Source organism: Heptranchias perlo, chromosome 5, assembly GCF_035084215.1.
Source record: "Heptranchias perlo isolate sHepPer1 chromosome 5, sHepPer1.hap1, whole genome shotgun sequence".
Classification (NCBI taxonomy): domain Eukaryota; kingdom Metazoa; phylum Chordata; class Chondrichthyes; order Hexanchiformes; family Hexanchidae; genus Heptranchias; species Heptranchias perlo.
In genome coordinates, this window is record NC_090329.1 from 110,664,533 (window position 1) to 110,687,211 (window position 22,679).

Genomic DNA, 22,679 nt, shown 5'->3' on the forward strand with positions numbered 1-22,679 from the left:
AACTGTATGCAGTATTCCAGGTGCGGTCTCACCAATACCTTATATAACTGCAGCAATACCTCCCTGTTTTTATATTCTATCCCCCTAGCAATAAAAGCCAACATTCCATTGGCTGCCTTGATCACCTGCTGCACCTGCATACTAACCTTTTGATTTTCTTGCACTCGGACCCCCAGATCCCTTTGTACTGCAGTACTTTCCAGTTTCTCGCCATTAAGATAAGAACTTGCTCTCTGATTTTTCCTGCCAAAGTGCATAACCTCACATTTTCCAATATTGTATTGCATCTGCCAAATCTCCGCCCACTCACCCAGCCTGTCTATATCCCCTTGTAGGTTTTTTATGTCCTCCTCACTCTCCACTTTCCCTCCCATCTTTGTATCATCTGCAAACTTTGATATGTTACACTTGGTCCCCTCCTCCAAATCGTTAATATAGATTGTAAAGAGTTGGGGACCCAGCACCGACCCCTGCGGAACAACACTGGCTACTGGTTGCCAGTCCGAGAATGAACCATTTATCCCAACTCTCTGCTTCCTGTTAGATAACCAATCCTCCACCCATGCCAGAATATTACCCCCAATCCAGTGATTCTTCTTCGAATAGTGCCATGGGATTTTTTTACGTCCACCTGAGCGCGCAGACGGGGCCTCGGTTTAACGTCTTATCCGAAAGACGTTACCTCCGACAATGCAGCACTCCCTCAGTACTGCAATGAAGTATCAGCCTGGATTACGCATTCAAGTCTCTTGACTCTAACTCAACTCACAACCTTCTGATTCAGAGGCGCGAGTGCTACCACTGAGCCACAACTGACACAAGACTGAAAAAGTACATCATTGTTACATATTCTGTAGAATGTTTGCAGTTCTTTGTTTTTATTTCATATTTGCATACGAGAATCTATAATCAGAGCCCATGAAACCATCCAACAGTTACAGGACGTTTGCGGCATATCACCGACTTGTTCAAACAAGTTCCAGTAGCATGGCGTAAGAACATAAGAAATAGGAGCAGGAGTTGGCCATATGGCCCCTCAAGCCTGCTCCACCATTCAATAAGATCATGGACGATTTTTGACCTCAACTCCACTTTCCTGCCCTATCCCCAATTCCCTTGATTCTCTTAGTGTCCAAAAATCTATCAATCTCAGTCTCGAATATACTCAATAACTGAGCACCCACAGCCCTCCGGGGTAGAGAATTCCAAAGACTCATAACCCTCTGAGTGAAGAAATTCCTCCTCATCTCGGTCCTAAATGGTATCTTGAGACTATGACCCCTAGTTCTACATTTTCCAGCCAAGGGAAACAGCCTCTCAGCATCTACCCTGTCAAGCCCCCTAAGAATCTTACATGTTTCAATGAGATCGCCTCTCATTCTTCAAAACTCCAGAGAATATGGGCCCATTCCACTCAATTTCTCCTCATAGGACAACCCTCTCATCCCAGGAATCAATCTAGTGAACCTTTGTTGCACCCCCTCTAAGGCAAGTATATCCTTCCTTAGATAAGACTACCCAAACTGTACACGGTACTCCAGGTGTGGTCTCACCAGAGCCCTATATAATTGCAGCAAGACCTCCTTATACTCCAACCACCCTGCAATAAAGACTAACATACCATTTGCCTTCCTAATTGCTTGCAGAACCTGAATGTTAACTTTCTGTGATGTGTGTACAAGGACACCCAAATCCTTCTGAATACCAATATTTCTTAGTCTCTCACCTTTAAAAAAAAATATTCTGCTTTTCTATTCTTCATACAAAGGTGGATAATTTCACATTACCCCACATTATATTCCATCTGCCACCTTCTTGCCCACTCACTTAACCTGCCATTTGCAGCCTCTTTTTATCCTCCTCACAGCTTACTTTCCCACCTAGCTTTGTATTGTCAGCAAACTTGGATACATTATACTTGGTCCCCTCATCTAAGTCATTGATATATTTTGTAAACCGCTGAAGTCCAAGCACTGATCCTTGCGGCACCCCACCAGTTACAACCTGCCAACCCGAAAATTATCCGTTTATCCCTACTCTCTGGTTAACGGACAGAAAACAATCCTCAATCCATGCTAATACATTACCCCAATCCCACAAGCCCTGATCTTGTATAACAACCTCTTATGTGGCACCTTATTGAATGCCTTTTGAAAATCCAAATATACATCCACTGGTGCCCCCTTATCTACCCTGCTAGATACATCCTCAAAAAACTAATAGATTTATCAAACATTATTTCCCTTTCATAAAACCCTGTTGACTAATCATATTATGATTTTCTAATTGCCCTGTTACTACATCCTTAATAGATTCTAGCATTTTCCCAATACTGATGTCAGGATAACTGGCCTATAGTGCCACAAAGATCAGTGCTTGGGCCTCAGCTGTTTACAATATATATCAATGACTTAAATGAGGGGACTGTGTGTAATATATCCTACTGGCCCTTTACAGATGTTAAGTGAAATCATATTGGACCATGATTTGCTGGTGCAGGGCATCAAACGGCATCTGCCATTAGTTAAACTTGCCCTTGCACGTTTAGGTTTTTAAATTTTTTGCCTGGCAAGTTGTTGAAAGTGTAAGATGATAACATCGCAGCAGGGAAACCAAGCATCTGGGACCTGAGTGAACAGGGCAGGCAACTGTGTATCTCATTAACCAATCAGATTGAAGGATTGTGAAATTAACAGCACAAGGACCGAAGTGTAAATTAGAGTGGGTGAATTCAATGTCAAATCAGGTACAAAAAGAGAAATAAAGAGGGAAAGAATGATTTTTTTTTCCTCTTTCTCTTAATCCAAAGGAAAAGTTTTAAAAAATTAAATTTTACATTTTTTAAATCTACAACAATTAAAACCTGAAGGAATGAGACTCCACACTTGTAATAGATATTTTTCAGTGCCAGAGGTGTTGACTGGCGGTAATTAACACAGCACATTGTTAAAAGGGTACTTGGACTGAAATGGACAAGACTTAACTTTCTGTGGTGAGTTTAGTTCGTATCTACCGCTCAAATTCAACAACTTCACGCCACTCAATGCATTTCAATGGTGAGGCAGACAGCGAGATGTCGTTTTCACAAAGCTAATGGCGAAGTGGCGCTTCTCGGACAGCAACTTTTGGATTTCCGCATTTAACTGCGCATCTGCCCCTCGCTTACAGTTGCTGTAGCATTTGCACATTAATAACGGTGATATATTAGCTATATTAGCTTCAACGTTATTTTGACAGCAAATTCTGGCCCAATGGTGTATTTCCCTAAGCGAAGGCAAGAAAGTGATTAAAGCTTCCTCTGTGAATTTGTTTTGGCTGTTATACCTGCGATGTTGTAAACAGGCAAAATAAAGCGCTCTTAAATTACCATTTATTGAAAACATTTCAGAAGTACATCCCACTTTTCTCCCTTGCTAATTATACGTGGAGCATCTATGAGGATTTTAATGGGGATCAGTCTAGCCTTTCTAGCCATCACGAGCTGATCAATTCCTTCCTTTCAAATGGGTTTTCTCACATCAGGAATACCTACCCAATTTGTAAACAATTTTACAAGAAACATTTGCCTGAGGAAGGAGAAAATCTCCGAAAGCTTGTGAATTTAAAATAAAATTGCTGGACTATAACTTGGTGTTGTAAAATTGTTTACAATTGTCAACCCCAGTCCATCACCGGCATCTCCACATCATGACCCAATTTGTAGTCAACACTGCAACAAGATGCCTGCTGCTCGGCCATTTCACAATACACTATTTTCTATTGCTCTTTGTGCTAGGTCAACAAACCAGTTTTTTTACTATCACTTAACAAAAGCACTTTGGCCTGGCTACCTTGTTCAAAAAAAGAGTGCAAGGATAAAAGCCAGTCAGTTTAACCTCAGTGGTGGGGTAACTTTTAGAAACAATAAACCGGGACAGAATTAACTTGGACAAGTGCGGACTGATTAGGGAAAGCCAGCACGGATTTGTTAAAGGCAAATCGTGTTTAATTAACTTGATAGAGTTTTTTTGATGAAGTAACAGAGAGGGTAGATGAGGGCAATGCGGTTGATGTGGTGTATATGGACTTTCAAAAGGCGTTTGATAAAGTGCCGCATAATAGGCTTGTCATTAAGATTGAAGCCCATGGAATAAAAAGAGCAGTAGCAGCATGGATGCAGAATTGGCAAAGTGAGAGGAAACAGAGAGTAGTGGTGAACGGTTGTTTTTCAGATTAGAGGGAGGTGTACAGTGGTGTTCCCCAGGGGTTGGTACTAGGACCACTGCATTTCTTGATATATATTAATGACTTGGAATTGGGTGTACAGGGCACAATTTACAAATTTGCAGATTACACAAAGTGGATTTGTGGATTACGCAAACTTGGAAGTGTAGTGAACAGTGAGGAGGATAGTGATAGACTTCAAGAGAATATAGACAGGCTGGTAGCATGGGCGGACACGTGGCAGATGAAATTTAACGCAGAAAAATCCAAGGTGATACATTTCGGTAGGAAGAATGAGAGGCAATATAAACTAAAGGGAGATAAAAACAGAAAATGTTGGAGAAACTCAGCAAGTCAGGCAGCATCTGTGCAGAAAGAAACAGAATTAACGTTTCAGGTCGAAGACCTTTCGCCAGAAGTGGAAGATGTTAAGAGAGTTAAAATTTTTGAGCAAGTACAGAGCCAGGGAAAGGTTGGGGGGGGGGCGGAGGAGGGTAGAGGAGGAAAGAACATACAGGATGGTCTGTGATAGGGTAGAGGGCACGAGTGATTACATGATAAAAGGGATGATGATGCAAGACAAGGAAGGTGGTAAATGGACAGGTTGAGAAACAAAAGATTGATCAGGAGTAGCTGTAAATCATAGAAAATTTACGGCACAGAAGGAGGCCATTCAGCCCATGTGTCCGTGCCGGTCGAAAATGAGCCACCTAGTCGAATCCCACTTTCCAGCACTTGGTCCATAGCCACGTAGGTCATGGCACTTCAGCTACACATCCAGGTACTTTTTAAATGAGTTGAGGGCTTCTGCCTCTACCATGCTTTCAGGCAGTGAGTTCCAGAACCCCACCACCCTCTGGGTGAAAACATTTTTCATCAGCTCCCCTCTAATCCTTCTACCAATCACTTCAAATATATGCCCCTGATTATTGACCTCTCTGCTAAGGGAAATAGGTTCTTCCGATTCACTCGTCTAGTCCCTCATAATTTTGTACACCTCAATGAAATCACCCCTCAGCCTCCTCTGTTCCAAGGAAAACAACCCCAGCCTACCCAATCTATCCTCATAGCTAAAATTCTCCAGTCCTAGCAACATCCTCGTAAATCTCCTCTGTATCCTCTCTGGTGCAATCACATCTTTCCTGTAATGTGGTGACCATAGAAACATAGAAAATAGGAGCAGGAGTGGGCCATTCGGCTCTTCGAGGCTGGTCCACCATTTTTTTTTTTATTCGTTCATGGGATGTGGGCGTCGCTGGCAAGGCCAGCATTTATTGCCCATCCCTAACTGCCCTCGAGAAGGTGGTGGTGAGCCGCCTTCCTGAACCGCTGCAGTCCGCGTGGTGGAGGTTCTCCCACAATGCTGTTAGGAAGGGAGTTCCAGGATTTTGACCCAGCAACGATGAAGGAACGGCAATATATTTCCAAGTCAGGATGGTGTGTGACTTGGAGGGGAATGTGCAGATGGTGGGGGGTTGTTCCCATGTACCTGCTGCTCTTGTCCTTCTAGGTGGTAGAGATTGAAGAAGCCTTGGCGAGTTGCTGCAGTGCATCCTGTGCATGGTACACACTGCAGCCACTGTGCGCCGGTAGTGAAGGGAGTGAATGTTTAGGGTGGTGGATGGGGTGCCAATCAAGCGGGCTGCTTTGTCCTGGATGGTGTCGAGCTTCTTGAGTGTTGATGGAGCTGCACTCATCCAGGCACGTGGAGAGTATTCCATCACACTCCTGACTTGTGCCTTGTAGATGGTGGAAAGGCTTTGGGGAGTCAGGAGGTGAATCACTCGCCGCAGAATACCCAGCCTCTGGCCTGCTCTTGTGGCCACAGTATTTATATGGCTGGTCCAGTTAAGTTTCTGGTCAATGGTGACCCCCAGGTTGTTGATGGTGGGGGATATGGCAATAGTAATGCCGTTGAATGTCAAGGGGAGATGGTCAGACTCTCTCTTGTTGGAGATGGTCATTGCCTGGCACGAATGTTACTTGTCACTTATGAGTCCAAGCCTAAATGTTGTCCAGGTCTTGCTGCATGTGAGCTCGGACTGCTTCATTATTTGAGGGGTTGCAAATGGAACTGAACACTGTGCAATCATCAGCGAACATCCCCATTTCTGACCCAATGATGGAGGGAAGGTCATTGATGAAGCAGCTGAAGATGGTTGGGCCTAGGACACTGCCCTGAGGAACTCCTGCAGCAATGCCCTGCAGCATTCAATATGATCATGGCTGATCCTCAATCTCAATAACATATTCCTGCTCTCTCCCCATACCCCTTGATGCCTTCTGTGTTTAGAACTCTATCCATCTCCTTCTTAAATATATTCAGTGACTTGGCCTCCACAGCCACCTGTGGTAGAGAATTTCACAGGTTCACCACCCTGAGTGAAGAAATTTCTCCTCTTCTCAGTCCTAAATGTCCTACCCCGTATCCTGAGACTCTGACCCCTCGTTCTGGACCACCCAGCCAGGGGAAACTTCCTCTGAACCCAGTTCTCAAGCTGTGGCCTAACTAGTGTTTTATACAGTTCTAGCATAACCTCCCTGCTCTTATATTCTATGCCTCAGCTAATAAAGGAAAGTACTCCATGTCTTCTTAACCACTTTATCTACCTGTCCTGCTACCTTCAGAGATCTGTGGACATGCACTCCGAGGTCCCTCACTTCCTCTACACCTCTCAGTATCCTTCCATTTATTGCGTATTCCCTTGCCTTGTTTGCCCTCCCCAAATACATTACCTCACACTTCTCTGGATTAAATTCCATTTGCACTTTTCTGCCCAACTGACCAGTCCATTGATATCTTCCTGCAGTCTACAGCTTTCACCATCAACCACACGGCCAATTTTTGTATCAACTGCAAACTTCTTAATCATGCCCCCTACATTTTAAGTCCAAATCATTAATATATACCACAAAAAGCAAGGGACCTAGTACTGAGCCCTGCGGAATCCCACTGGAAACATCCTTCCAGTCACAAAAACACCCGACCATTATCCTTTGCTTCCTGCCACTGAGCCAATTTTGGATCCAACTTGCCACTTTCCCTTGGATCCCATGGGCTCTTACTTTTTTAACCAGTCTGCCATGTGGGACCTTATCAAAAGCCTTGCTAAAATCCATGTAGACTACATCAAATTCACTACCCATCGACCCTCCTTATTACCTCCTCAAAAAAATTCAATCAAGTTCGTCAGACACAACCTTCCCTTAACAAACCTATGCTAACTGTCCTTGATCAGCAAAGGGATCACCCAGTCTGTGTTTGGTCTCCCCAATGTAGAGGAGACCGCATTGTGTGCAGCAGATACAGTATACTAAATTGAAAGAAGTACAAGTAAACTGCTGTTTCACCTGGAAGCAGTGATTGGGACCCTGGATGGTGGGAAGGGAGGAAGTGCAGGGGCAGGTGTTGCATCTCCTGCGCTCGCACGGGAAGATGCTGTGGGGAGGAGAACGGGTGTTGGGGGTGATGGAAGAGCGTTCTAGGGTGTTGCGGAAGGAGCTGTCCCTTCGGAATGCTGAGGGGGTGGAAGATGTGTTTGGTGGTGGGATCGCGCTGGAGGTGGCGGAAATGGGGGCGGACAATACATTGAATGTGGAGGCTGGTGGGGTGGAAGGTGAGGACCAGGGGGACCGTATCATGGTTCTGGGAGGGAAGGGAAGGAGTGAAGGCAGAAGTGCAGGAAATGGGACGGACACAGTTGAGGGCCCTGTCAACTACAGCGGAGGGGAATCCTCAGTTGAGGAAAAAGACATATCGGAAGCACTGGTGCGGAAGGTGGTATCGTCAGAACAGATGCGACGGAGATGGAGAAACTGGGAGAAGGGAATTGAGTCCCTACTAAAAGGCACAATTCTAAAAGGGGTACAGGAACAGAAAGATCTGGGGGTATATCTACACAAATCGTTAAAGGTGGCAGGGCAGGTTGAGAAAGCGGTTATAAAAGCATACGGGATCCTAGGCTTTATAAATAGAGGCAGAGAGTACAAATGCAAGGAAGTCATGTTGAACCTTTATAAAACACTAGTTCGGCCACAGCTGGAGTATTGTGTCCAATTCTGGACACCCCACTTTAGGAGTGTGATGGGCTTAGAGAGGGTGCAGAAGAGATTTACTGAAACGATTCCAGGGATGAGAGACTTTAGTTATGTAGATAGACTGGAGAAGCTGGGGTTGTTCTCCTTGGAACAGAGATGGTTGCATGGAGATTTGATAGAGGTATTCAAAATCATGAAGGATCTATTGTAAACAATTTTACAACACCAAGTTATAGTCCAGCAATTTTATTTTAAATTCACAAGCTTTCGGAGGCTTCCTCCTTCCTCAGGTGAACGATGTGGAAATGAAATCCTGAAAAAGGATTTCATTTTTCGAGGATTTCATTTTTTTTTGAGGATTTCATTTTTTTTTCAAGGATTTCATTTCCACATCGTTCACCTGAGGAAGGAGGAAGCCTCCGAAAGCTTGTGAATTTAAAATAAAATTGCTGGACTATAACTTGGTGTTGTAAAATTGTTTACAATTGTCAACCCCAGTCCATCACCGGCATCTCCACATCATGAAGGATCTAGACAGAGTAGAGAGAAACTATTCCCATTGGCAGAAGGGTCAAGAACCACAGGACATAGATTTACGGTGATTAGCAAAAGAACCAAAGGTGACATGAGGAGAAACTTTTTTACACAGCGAGTGGTTAGGATCTGGAATGCACTACCCGAGGGGGTGGTGGAGGCAGATTCAATCATGGCCTTCAAAAGGGAACTGGATAAGTACTTGAAAGGAAAAAAGTTGCCGGACTATGGGGATAGGACGAGGGAGTGGGACTAGCTGGATTGTTCTTGCAAGAGCCGGCACGGACTCGAAGGGCCGAATGGCCCCCTTCTGTGCTGTAACCTTTCTATGATTCTATGGCTACAGAAGGGCACTTTTATATTCTAGAACTGCAACTAAAGGCATATATATGTTTCTCTGAGTGTTGGGTGCAGCTAAAAATATAAGTGGCCCCATGTGACTTATTCTAGAGGCAGCAGAGACTAATTTTTTATGGGGATTGTGAACAGCCACCAGATCCACTGCTCCAATTCTATCTGGTTCAGAGTGGAAATGCGAAAGGGAGATAACTACACCAGGAAACTGGTATGGTGCAGCTCTCCTGAAGCCCACATGCACAGTATATAACGTCTTGGACTGCAGTGGTTCAAGAAGGCGGCTCACCATTACCTTCGAGGACAACTAGACATGGGCAATAAATGCAGGCCTTGCTAGCGACGGCCATACCTAAAGAATGAATATTTTAAAAAGTAGTTAGGACAGGCTGAAGATGTGCACCCATACTGTGACAAAATGATCTCCATAATTTTCCACTGTTGGCATCATTCACCAAAGATTAATGCTCACCGAAGTCTATTGTCAGCATGGAACAGACCTTACTGCCTGCATAAAGCTGAACACAAAAGCTTTCACTGAAGTATTTTAGTGAGCTTGAAAACCACTATATGCGAAAATTGCTGCTTTTAATTTTGAAGGGCATCTCCACATTGACTTCTGTCGAGTAATCAGCGCACTTGAGATATCACTGTACTTTGGATCTCCAACCAGTGCTTATTCCCTGAAGCATTTCTTAAGATACATTTAAGTTCACAAATATAAGGCAATTGCTTTACTGCAGTTTTCAGGCAACAATGTAAATCTCAACCTCATTCCAAAAGCCTGAATGGTCCAAAGTCTACAATAATTCCCTCAGGTCACAAGCTTAACATTCAATCCTTTAACTCCGATCAGTTATCAAACACACAGACTTTGTGAATAAAACTATTTTCTGATTAAGTAAAAGCAAATAAGAGCCTGAACTTCAAACACTCTGAATTTAATCCATGCAGACAAGATACTATGATGTTCCATCTCAATAAATATACGACAGATTTTAAACAAAAAGAAATCGAGTAGCAAATCACTATTCCTAGAAAATTAATTAGTGCCTACTTTTTAAAAACTGGGTGTATTCAATAAAAGTGAGAAAGTAAACACTCACATCCTCTGTCACAAGTTCACACAAGTTTAGATTTCTGCTGGATAAATTACAGAACTTGAATTTATATGGTGCCTTTTATGAGCAGAAGGTCAGATTGTTTTGCAAATGCCCTTAAGGAAAGTGGTTTGCTAATTAAATACAAAGAGAATAAAAAATGCACTAACAAATTCCAGCAAAGCTGGTCTCTTTTCTGCACCGTCTACTGGCTGGCAACAAAGCAGAATCTGGGGAGGAAAGACACGAGGTCACAGAGATAACCTAGAGTACATGCCGCACAGGGGAGAAAAACACATGTTTCTTAATTATTTCACTAACTACAAGCCTAGGAAACGACAATCGTAAAATATACAAAGCAGACCAGATCCATGTTTATCTGTGTAGATCACCTCTTCGTACCCACTTTTCTGTCCACTACTGCCCTCCCCCCTCCAAAAAATAATATATACTTTCCTCAAAGTTGTGAAATCAAGCATCTTTGCATTTTCTTCCACTCATAAAAGAGGGCACTGTAGTATTCCTATTGATCCCTAGCACAGGAATGCACATAGACTAATTGGCATTAGAATATGAATATCAGGCCAAAAGTCACAAGTGATGTCGAAAGTGGGAAGTTTTTACTGCTTTTGACTCCCAGTGCTTTTTTAAAAAAAAGCGAGGCACTGTTTTAACTTGGAAAATATAATTTCCTGACCAGTGTTACAAAAAAAAAGTTTGATGTACATGTTTAAGAAAACTAGTTGGTCTCCTGTGCCATTGCTCATGAATAAAAATTTAAAACATTGGCCCGGAATTTGCTCTCAAAATAATGGCTAGCCTAATAGCGCTCACCATTAATTTGCTGCAAACGGTAGAGGAGCTTCCGGCGACCGCACATGCGCAGTTAAATGCGGAAGTTCCTCTACCAGATGCCTGTTCATCCAGAAGCTTCACGGGAAGGAGATCTCGCTGGCTGACTCACCGGTCAAATGGCTGCAATGGCGCGAAGTTCCTCTCCTGCTCAGCTTGAAACAAGTTATTTTTGCCAGAAAAAGGTACGTCCAGTTTTTTTTTTGAGTCTTACCAACATTTTTTCACAGTGTGGTAAGTCTTAATGACTGCCAAACAACCTCCCTGGCACTGAAAATTTACTTTTACAATTGTAGAGTCTCATTCCTTCATATTTTTATTATTGTTGGACATTTATAAAAAAGTTTTAATTTTAATTTTTTAAAAACTTTGTCTCTTTTATTTCAATATTTCTTACCCCCTCTATTTTGCTTTCTGTAACTGATTTTACATTGAATTTACTATTCTAACTTACACTTACTTCCTGGTTCTGTGTCTGCGCTGCTCATTAACGATTCTTTAATCTGATTGGTTAAAAAGATACACCGTTCCTTGCCCTGTTCACACAGCTCACAGAGGCCCACTGGAGAACGCTGCACTTTTTTTGGCTCCCCATTACACCAAGTTGCTGTCCAAAATCTAATGAGCGACAGGCACCATTCATTCACCACTCAGCGCAAAATCTGTGCCATTATGTCACTCTCTCCTCATTTCCCATACACTGTCCCACTCCATTACTATGCCTCTCCTAGTCTTCTGTGTGTTTGGCTCCAACTCTTGTTCTCACTCTTTCTCTCTCCCTCTTCCTCTGTCTTTCCCTCTGTCTAACTTTTGTACTAATTGCCATGTTGGACCATAACCAGCTACAGTAATTTGAAGTATTTTCTTCAAAAGACACTTTTTCCTTCCCCAAGCTGTTTGAAGCACTGACTAAGAACTGGTGTTATCTTTGGTGAGTGTATTTTCAGCACCTGGGCATTTGATCCATTTTCCTGCCTTACATTAATAGCCACTTCAAACTTTATCACATTAACTATGGCCAGTGTTTGACATTTCAGTTTTTATTGCCTATGAACACAAACAAAAGATACTGATTCAAAAGATTCATTGTAGTCTTTGCTGTGATGGATTCTTGTTCAAATCTTGGACAGAATAGGGATTGCAGCTGATTTAAGAGTCCCAGTGGATGTCTTCATTAGCACTTTGAAGTACATCTTTCACTCAAAATTCATTAATGATTTCAGATTGTCTTTTCTTGCTTGAACGCAAGCACAAATGGTTTACCTATCCATCACCAGATCTAGCTGGATCATCCCATACACTATCGAGCCCTGCTCTCCTCTGCAAATATTGCTCACTGCATTACTCCAGGATCAACCTGGAATGCAAAGATAACCCCCAGCTTCTTTTTCTCCACTACCAACTCTCTTCTCTGCCCCCTCCACCCTCAACTCCAACAAGTGTGAGGAGCTCATGGACTTCTTTGTCACTAAGACTGTTCAGCTGCCTCAGCCACCTTAACTTCCCTTACTCATCCAGGCAAGCTTCCGCAAGGGTTCCCACTTCCTTTGTCCCGCCACTGGCGGCTGTGCCTTCAGCCGTCTAAGCCCTAAGCTCCGGAATTCCTTCCCTAAGCCTCTCTGCCTATCCATCTTCTTTAAGGCCCTATCTTTGACCAAGTTTTTAGTCAACCATCCTAATATCTCCTTTGGCTGAGTTTCAATTTTTGTCTGCTTACATTCCTTTGAAGCATCTTGGGACGTTTCCTACGTTAAAGGCGCTTTATAAATGCAAGTTGTTGTTACTTCAACTCTATCAGCAATAAAGACTAGGATGCTCAGTTAAATTCCACCACCCTATTCTAAACAACAGATACACATATTATAATTCAATTAGCAGTCGGTAGAATAAATTATACAAAATTAAAATCGAAATTACTAAATATCTAGATGAAGAAAAAATAATTAGAAGCAACCAACACGGATTTCAGAGAGGAAGTTTGTGCTCGGCAAAACTGATAGAGATCTTTGCAGTAACAGGTATGGTGGATGGGGTAATACAATGGATGTGGTGTACATGGACTTTCATAAAGTCTTTAACAAGATGCCACACAGGAGGCTATTGGAGAAGATTAAGGGGTATGGAATTAGGGGAGGGTAGCAAACTGGATTAAACACTGGTTAGAAAAGAGGAAACAGAGTAGAAGCTCAGGGCAGTTTCTCAGAGAAGGTAGAAGTGGATAGTGGTGTCCCAAAAAAGTTTGGTTCATTGTGTACATCAATGATCGGGAAATAGGGCTAAAGGAAGTAGTGCCCAAATAAGAGAGACAGCAAATAATTCGGAGGACCAAAAGAAGCTACAAAAGGATATTGATAAGATAGTGGAATGGGCAAAAATGTGACAGATGGAATCCAATGTCGGTAAATGTAACATGCTAACTTTTAATTTTTTTAAAACTGAAATGTATTATATTTGAATGGGGGGGGGGGGGGGGGGAGAAAAGAGAAGACTGGGTGGTGTGAAAGAGCAGAGGCATTTGGAGCTTAGGTTGACGGTCATTGAAAACTGCACCTCAAGGCCATGAAGAATGTTAATGGCAAACTGGATTTATGGCAAGACGTATATAATATATAAGTCGAGGTATAATGATGAATCTATATAAAACCTTAGTTAGACCACAGTTGGAGCATGATGTGCAGTTTTGGGCTCCACACCATAGGAAGGACGTTGAGGCAAGAGAGTGGGTACAGCGCAGGTTCACGAGAATGCTGCCTGGTGTGAGGAAATACAAATACAAAGCAAGACTTGAAAAATTGTGACTATTTTTGTTAAAACAAAGGAGATTAAGATTACAAAAGGGAGTGGACAGAGTAGATAAAAACAGACTGTTTTGAGTGATTGAGGGGTCCAGGACAAAGGGATATAGATAGAAGATTAAATGTACAATTTAGGACAGAGCAGGAGAAACATTTTTTTTTTAAAAAGAGACTGGTGAGGCTGTGGAATGCACTACTAGAGTTAGTAATTGAAGTAGAGATCACGTCAACAGTTAAGAATAGGCTAGATAGGTGGTTGAAGGAAAGGACATTAGAGAGATATTGGAATAGGGCAGGCACATGGGATTAGGACTACTGCTCATGTGAAGGATAAACACCAAGACGGAATGCCTGCCACCATAGCAAACCAACAAAACTTCTTTAGTATGCAATCAAGATCCTTGGTTTAAAAAAAATCAACTTCTTTTACAACGGTTTCCTGGACAAATTTCTGGATCATCTGCTTTTTAGTTCTGGGCAGTAGATGCTGTCTGGTTGATGGATAAATTTCATTAAAAAACTGGAGCCTTGCAATAGTCTTTGTGTCTGCATGTGCTGACGTATGCCAAAAGCAAAGTCTAGAGCAACACATTATGGTTCTTTGGTTTACCTGTTTAAAACTTCATAGATGTGGGAGTTCATCTGAAGGAGGGAGAGTAAAAGAAAGCCAAAAACTATGCTGTAAGTGGGCCAAGCTAAAAGGAAACCAACAAACTAAATAGAAAAAAGCTAAAGCTAAAGTCAGACTAGGGAAAATAATCCCGACATTCGAATGAAAAATTCCAGGATATCAATAATCTACATCAACCCTCTCATTTTACATTTTATGGATGACAATCCCAACAGGACTCATAGCAAAGATTGTCACTGGGCTTATTTAGTGCACTGGTATCAATATCCTATATAAAAAGACACAAGCCAGAAGACATCAGTGTTATGTGATACATTCCTTGTGCGCTGCTCTTAATTCATCACCTTAGTCTGTTCCGCTACCATCACCAAAGATAGATCTGTAACCACCAGTACTTCATCCTGGTGTTACACAGTCCAGATTTGGAAGCCCAGGTGCGATCCAAATATGGAAGAAAACTCCAATATATTATTCCTGGGAAATTTTTCAGTCTGGATAGACATGGCGCTGACTGAATGTAAATTTCATACCTCCCCATATCTCTATGGATATGTTACTGAAAACATCGGTAGCCATAACGTTCCACATAGTGCTGGATAATCAAAGCTGTATCATTTTGGCTTGAAATCCAATAGTAACCAGATATTTATACTTTTTTTAAAAATGAACACAGCATCAGCTGTCTATTCCACCTTCCTTCTAATCGTGCTCAAGACTCAACGAGTTTGTACTCATTGTTCTTAGTCCCAGTGAACAAATTTGAACAGTTACTACAATGTCCATCAGCTTCGCTAAAAGGGGGAGCAGCCTGTTCTGATGAAAGGTCAGCGAACTGAAACATTAACTCAGTTTTTCTTTCCACAGATACTGCCTGACCTGCTGAGTATTTTCAGCATTTTCTGTTTTTATTTCAGATCTCTAGCATCCGCACTATTTTGGGTTTTTTTGAGCATTTAATACCTAGTTGCATCGACATTATTAACAACATTTAGCATATTAAAGACCAATAACACATCCATTTTGAATACAGTGGGCCATAATTTGCAGTGGCAGGGCATCTAACGGCGTCTGCCATTAGTAAGACTTGAATTTGCATGTTTAGGTTTTTAAAATTTTTGCGAGGCAAGTTGCTGGAAGTTTGAGCTGATAACAGCACAGCAGGGAAACAGGGCATCTGGGACGTGAGTGAACAGGGAAACAACTGTGTATCTCTTTTGCCAATCAGATTGATGGATTGCGAAATGAACAGCACCAAGAACTGAAAAGGAAGTGTAAGTTAGAGTGGGTGAATTCAATGTCAAATCAGGTATAGAAAGAGAAATAAAGAGACGGAAAAGAAAGATTGGATTAAGAGAAAGAGGAAAAGTAAAAAAATAGATTAGAAAATGTTACATTTTTAAAATCTCCAACAACAATTAAAACCTGAAGGAATGAGACTCCACACTTGTAATAGTTAATTTTCAGTGCCAGAGAGGTTGACTGGCAGTAATTAACACTTATCACATTGTTAAACTGAAATGGACAAGACTTAACTTTCTGTGGCGAGTTTAGTTCGAAACTACCGCGAAAATACAGCAACTTCACACCGTTCAATGCATTTCAATGGTGAGTCAGACAGCGAGATGCCGCTTTCGCGAAGCTAATGGCACAGCGGCACATCTCAGACAGCAACTTTTGGATGTCCACCCTCACCTGAATTTGCTGTAGCATTTGTGCATAAGTAACAGTGAATGCCATTAGCCTCACCATTATTCTAACAGCAAATTCTGGCCCATTGTCAACGAGCGGTGAAGTCCATGCCTTAAAGTTGAATTCATGATGGGAACAGATACAATAGATGATTTTATAATAGTTGATGGGGGCAGGAGGAAGAAATGAAGAGAACAACACCAGTTGGTACATCCCCAAGAAACATGTGTATATGACAACAAATAATTCCAGAATTACATTCAACAGCTGGCAACCGGATGTAATGGAACCAATTGTGACCAGCCCAAATAAATGGTCTCAAATTAATTTGTGTGCACTAATGATCTGATAGGACCTTCTGCTCAGATCGCCTCATTATAACATTCATTTTTACATGCACCAAAATCAGCAAGAAGTAATCATCTCTGCTCAATGTGATTACCACTTTCGCAGACAGCTGAAGTGATGTGTTCGTCATTAGCACTGCTATGAAAAAGAGAAAACTTTTATTCATCTGAGGCTTTTAACAAACCGTTTTACACAACAAAAATTAACAGTGTCTATTTAATCATTTTCCTCTAAATTGCAACTCTCTGGATACTTGCTGGCTGTTTTGAGGACTACAGTTGGATTTTTGCTCTGTCACCACATCCCGCCCCAAAATAAACAAAAGGTGAAACGATAGCAAGAAACTTAATGAGGTTAAAGAGAAATATAATTTATGAGATTTCAATTACTAAACTTGTCTTCAGAAACGTCCATGTTCTGTTGTTCGCCCAATAGCTCAGCTAGTTCATGCAATGAACAGCTAGCCGGGGGGCGGGGGAGAAGAGTCAACCAGGGTTTTTAAATCACTATCCACCTGCTAGAACTGCGCATGCATGAATATTGGCTGAGCACAGGAATAAGCGTCCGGAGAACTCCCCTGCTCTTCTTCGAATAATGCCACTGGATCCTTTATATCCACCTGAGAGAGCAGACAGGGCCTCGGTTTAACATCTGATCTGAAGGATGGCACCGCCGACAGAGCAGCTCTCCTTCAGTACTGTACTGAAGTGCCAGTCTAGATTTTGTGCTCAAATCTCCGGAGTGGGGGCTTGAACCCACGACCTTCTGACTCAGAAGCAAGCGTGCTACCACTGAGCCAAAGGTTTATAGTGAATGAATCTATGCAATGATCAGCATTATACCTAGCTGTAGTAAAAATGGTAAATGAAATACTGGGTTATATTGGCAGAAGGATACAGTATAAACTAAAAGGTTGCATTGTTACTGTACACGGAAATACACAGACCCCATCTGCAGTAACGTGTGTAGTTCTAGCCACCTAAGAAGGATACTGTTGCTCCTAAGAAGAGAAGAACAAAGATGATTCTAGCGACAGGAAATTTAAGTTGATAGAAAAGATTAAGGAAGTTGGGTCTGTTACTTTTGGAAAATATGTGATTGTATTGCAGTTTTGAAGATTATGAAGGAATTGAAAAGAACTGATCCAGGCAAAGTGGATTCAAAAACACATGGGGTCACCGGTTAACAATGTGAATATCAGGAGTAAATAGGTGCGGAGGTAGACCCCATACAGGAAAAGAGGATATTAAGGGAAGGGAACACCAATGGAAGGATTGATGATATGGTTTTTAGTAAAAATAAAAAGTGAAAATGCTGGAAATCTGAAATTATAAAAATACTAGAAATACACAGGTCAGTCAACAACTGGAGAGAAAAGTTAGGTTTACATTTCAGCAAGGACCTCTCTACAGAACTGAAAACTGGAAGATAAACAATGAAATTAACAGAATCAGATTAAAGGGAAGGGGGTTCTATGAATATCTATCAGTTTCAAGTGCTGGAGGATCCTATCCGAAATGTCAACCGGTCTTCTCGATTTAGATTTCCAGGTTTTAACTTCTTATTTCTATTAAAACCCGTATCTCTTACCATGCCATCGATTTTCCTTCCCTTAATCTCTGCTCCTCTTCAATGACCATCTCCCTGCCTTGTAAAGCACCTGACACATTCTTCTAGAAGAGTGCTATACAAATGCAGGTTCTTGTCAACTCCTGTGACAAGAGCAGTCACCTGTTGATCACAGAAACAGTGACGCACTGCACTCACCAAGCAATATAATCCTCCAAGATCAGTCGCATATATATTATGACATTCCTCAACTTGGGCATGTAACAGGCCATATTTGCTCCTGTTAATGTCTAAAAAAAATCTAAATGATGGACGAGCAGCACAATCCCCAGACTGTCCTCTTCTTAAAATAATTATTTCTACTAGTTGTAGACTAGAAATTTGCAATGCAATTTGTCTAACCAAGAGAGGTTGATTATTCCCCAATGCATTTTAAGTTTTCCAACACCTAATAAAGAAACTAATGGGTTCTTATGCCCCAGTGTACAGGTGACATTACTGGATATTAGGCTCTACTTTTAAGAGGTTAACAAGAACTCACCGCTCCAATTCCTGTGCCCGTGTGAATATACGGTAATCAACACAAACAGGAGGAAAACAAACCAACCTAGATATAAGGAAATTTGCAGGAACGTTTGATAACTTTGAGTTCCTACTGAATTCAAGCACATTGAGATTCATGGAATTCTAAATAACAATTTATTCTACGAACAGAAATCATTCCACTCACACACGATAAGCACACCAATGGCATATTTACACTCTGAAACCACTTCACAAAATGGTCTGGAGATAGTTGCTTAACGATTCTAGTTTTGATGCAATGTAGCAAAAAGATATTACTCGTCAAACTCATCTGCCAAGACATACGTTGCTTCAGATCCACTAAGGGCAGTACTAGCTCTCCCTGATACTTCAATAAGAATCCCGGGGTTTAATTCAAGTTATAAAATTGAGGCATTATTTCAAAACTTATGAAGTATCCCCCCCACAGCAATACAGTATGTGACATTGGCCTATTAGTGGCTTTAGTTCTTGAGAGCAATATGTCAATTTCAATGTAGTTAAAGCCAAAAAAAAGGTTAAAATATACATGGTAATCTGAGAGGAAGATGGTTCATGATACCTATACCGAGACAAATATTTTAAGTATGCATCATTCACCACTTCATAACCATACAGAAGTGTAGATGAGCTTGGCTTTGACTTGAGGCAACAGTTCAACCAGCTGTGAAATTGTTCTGTATGTCTGTGCAGACATTACATTGGGATATGGGATTCATAATGAAATGGGGGCATGGGATCACTTTTCAAGCACTGCACTTAGTGAATCGACAGTTGAACTTTTCTAAATTATTTGTATCCCTGGATCTAATGTTAGAAAAGGATCACGAAGATTCAATTTATTTATACTCTAACACTTACAGAAGGCAACTTTAACAGTGTATGTACAAATCATAATTTTAACACTAGATTTTAACCTGGTACTGTTCCCTTCATACATTCCCTTGATGGGATAGGTAAGTGGTCAAACCTCTCTTCCAAATAAAGTTTGGATCTGAATTTCACCATATTAAAGTTGCTACACAAGTCATTTGATGGCAAAAATCACTTGTGTGTGTAATCAATCATTGATTGAATACCATTGGCTACTTGATATGACAAATAATAACCCAAAACAATTAGAAAATGAAAAAAATTCAAGTGACTATGTTGAATTTGTAATTATTTTGCCAACCATAAAGCTATCAAATCTGATATTTCATATTAAAATGATGTCCTCCACAAAGTATTACTAAATAGAAGGATATGCAGATAGGGTTAGATGAAGTAGGGTGGGAGGAGGCTCACGTGGAGCATAAACTCCGGCACAGTTGTGCTGGGCTGAAAGGCCTGTTTCTTTGCTGTAAATTCTATGTAAAAATGCAAAAGCTAAATGGCCTCCACCAGTAGCCTGTATTTTGATTCCCATATAAGCTTTACTTGCTTCTCACATTAAAGCCCTAAAATAAGTTTCAAATGCCATCACAGTCCATTAGAATCAGTTGCTGGAAATTTATAGTAACACTGAAGGTCCATCAGCATCTGTAAAGAGAAAAGTCAGCTTAATGTTTCAGGTGCAACTTTCATCAAACTGGAAACCAGTTAACATGTCTTTTCTCTTTACAAATGCTGACCAACCCGCTGTGTACTTCCATTATTTTCCATTTTTATTTCAGATTTCCAATTTCCAGCATTTGCAACTCTTATTTCAGTGTCCATACAAATTAAATATGTAAAACGATTGTTTTGATTTCTGTTTAAGCCGAGATAACAAGAGAAAGGCGAATGTAACGCCACTTTGTGAAAAGGCTCAAGTGCATTAAAACTCCAGGACAATAAACATATGGTGTAGCAAAAAGTAACACAAATGCAGCAGGGACCATGAAAACTGGCTGGAAGGTTTGTTGAGTAACACCACAATTCTCCCCCCCCCCCCCAAAAAAAAAAGTAGAAACATAATTTCGCAGCTCTTTGGAACCAAATGAAGAGTTAATAAATTTGCATTGTATAAGACAACAAGTCGCTGCTTAAATAAATAAAATTACAACACTATGGTCTAAATCTAATTTTAAAAATACACCCATAAAACGGAAGCAGAAATCTCAACAGCCACAGATTATCCATCCAGAAACTTTTAGATTGCACTTCGTGTGGGATCAACACCCCGCGGGGGCCGTTGTAATCCTCCCTCCTCTTTCCCCCCCCCCCCCCTTCGCTGAAGCGGAGCAGGCCCCACAACATAGGCTTTGCTTTGGGAACTCTCGCGGAATGTGTTAGGCAGGCAGCATGTGCCAGTGTCCAGGGACTGGCTAGGGGGAGGGGGAGGAGAGAGAGAGAGAGACTCTCTCTCACTGTGTGTTAGAAAAAAAACTGTTTGCATTTTATTATTCATTTTAAGAACAAACCTCCCCCCCACTCCCTCCTCCTGCTCCCTCCTGATGGACTCACCGTCGTTCTGATCTTTGGGCCAGAGGTAAAAAGTAGCTGGGATGACGAGAAGTCCCACGAACGACGTGAGGAAATAGAAAGAGGTATTGCCGCTGTCATCGTACTGGAACTGCTGCCCGGCCATTGCTGCTTGCTTGCTGCTCCTCCGGGCCTCGCTCACTCTGCTCAGCACAAGCACGGACGTGGCACTGCGCACGCGCAGCAAGCGGCGGCGGCGGCGGCGGGCGAGGCGGCGACGCAGCGCCGAGCACGCTCTGGGACAAGGGTCACGTGGTGCCGCGCGCCCGCCGCCCGCTCGCTCGCCCGCTCGAGCCCCATGTTTTAATTGTGAAGAGAAGTTGGAAGTTGCCGGGTGTGGTCGAGGGACATTGTTTTTTTCTTCTCTGCCCGGTTGAATGGCAAGAGAGTGAGTTTAGATTTGGCGTGTGAGCTGATGATTGTAATCGGATTGTTTAATATAATGTAATACGAACGGGTGTCAACACACACACACACACACGCGTATATACGGTCACACTTCGCTCACCCCTTCCATCTCCTCGCATGCTGCCTCTATTGTACGTGCCAAGTTTGGAAAAACTAGCCACTAGCTGACCAACAACGTCAACAATTCTGACAACCCAAGAACATATCTGAGATTTGGGAACAAGTACAGTTACACAAATATTTGTAACTTAAGCAAAAGCTATACCCAACATTCCTAAACATCTATCGGGGGGGGGGGGGGGGAAGCAGACATACGTGAAAAGCTGAATGGGAAATCCAAATGTTGAATTCAAAAACTACATGGTAAATTTTGAATTTTTACATTGAAAACGATCCATTCTGGTTCATTTCAAGCACTTTCATACTTCATAATCAATAGTTTTTTTTTTAAAAAGGAAAAACAAAGCGACATTTTAATTTTCAACAGAGTAAACAGATCATTTATCCAAAAGTTACCATAACAGTCACCCACATACATTCTCTCAGTTCCACAAATACTCTCTATCCCCCTCCAGACCCTGTTCACAGTGACAATGTATCCCAACCAACTCTACCCTTTCACACAGACACTTTTGTCTCTAACCCTCCCAGTTCACAGGAACAAGAGTAAGCCATTTAGTCCCTCGAGCCAGTTCCGCCATTCAATGAGATCATGGCTGATCTGTGACCCAACTCCATTAGCGCCATATCCCTTAATATCTTTGGTTAACAAAAAATCTATCCAATCTCAGATTTAATACTGGCACTCTTGTCCCTCTCCCTTATCAATCCAACCTGTCATTCTCTCCATCCAACCAAGTTAAGCTGTTACTCTTCCCTCCCCCCCCCTGAACATGCTCTCCATCCAACCAGTTAAGCTGTTACTCTTCCCTCCTCCCAGAACATGCTGGCATTCTTTGTGCCCTCTGATTTCATGTTAGCGTCCCCTCTCCCCACTCCTACTCAATTAATCCTGGCACTGTCCTTCCTCCCCTACCTCAAAGTGCCACTCCCAGCTTCTCCCTTTCCCCCCAAACCATCACCCAGATTCTGACCCCTTCCCTCTCTCCTTCATTACTACCCATTTCCCTTTTCCCTTTGTGTCACCCA

At 42.0% G+C, this 22,679-nt stretch overlaps 1 protein-coding gene across 2 annotated transcripts in view; it reads right to left on the bottom strand.

Moving 5' to 3' along the window:
- The window catches only part of sec63 (SEC63 homolog, protein translocation regulator), an 80,508-nt gene extending 59,222 nt beyond the window's left edge, over nucleotides 1–21,286 (bottom strand). For both annotated transcript variants that reach the window (XM_067984988.1, XM_067984987.1), the window contains exon 1: nucleotides 21,105–21,286. In XM_067984988.1, coding sequence (XP_067841089.1) covers nucleotides 21,105–21,228 — 124 coding nt within the window. In that variant the 5' untranslated portion in view covers nucleotides 21,229–21,286. The remainder of the gene's footprint in view (nucleotides 1–21,104) is intronic.
- Between the last annotated feature and the right edge of the window lie 1,393 nt (nucleotides 21,287–22,679).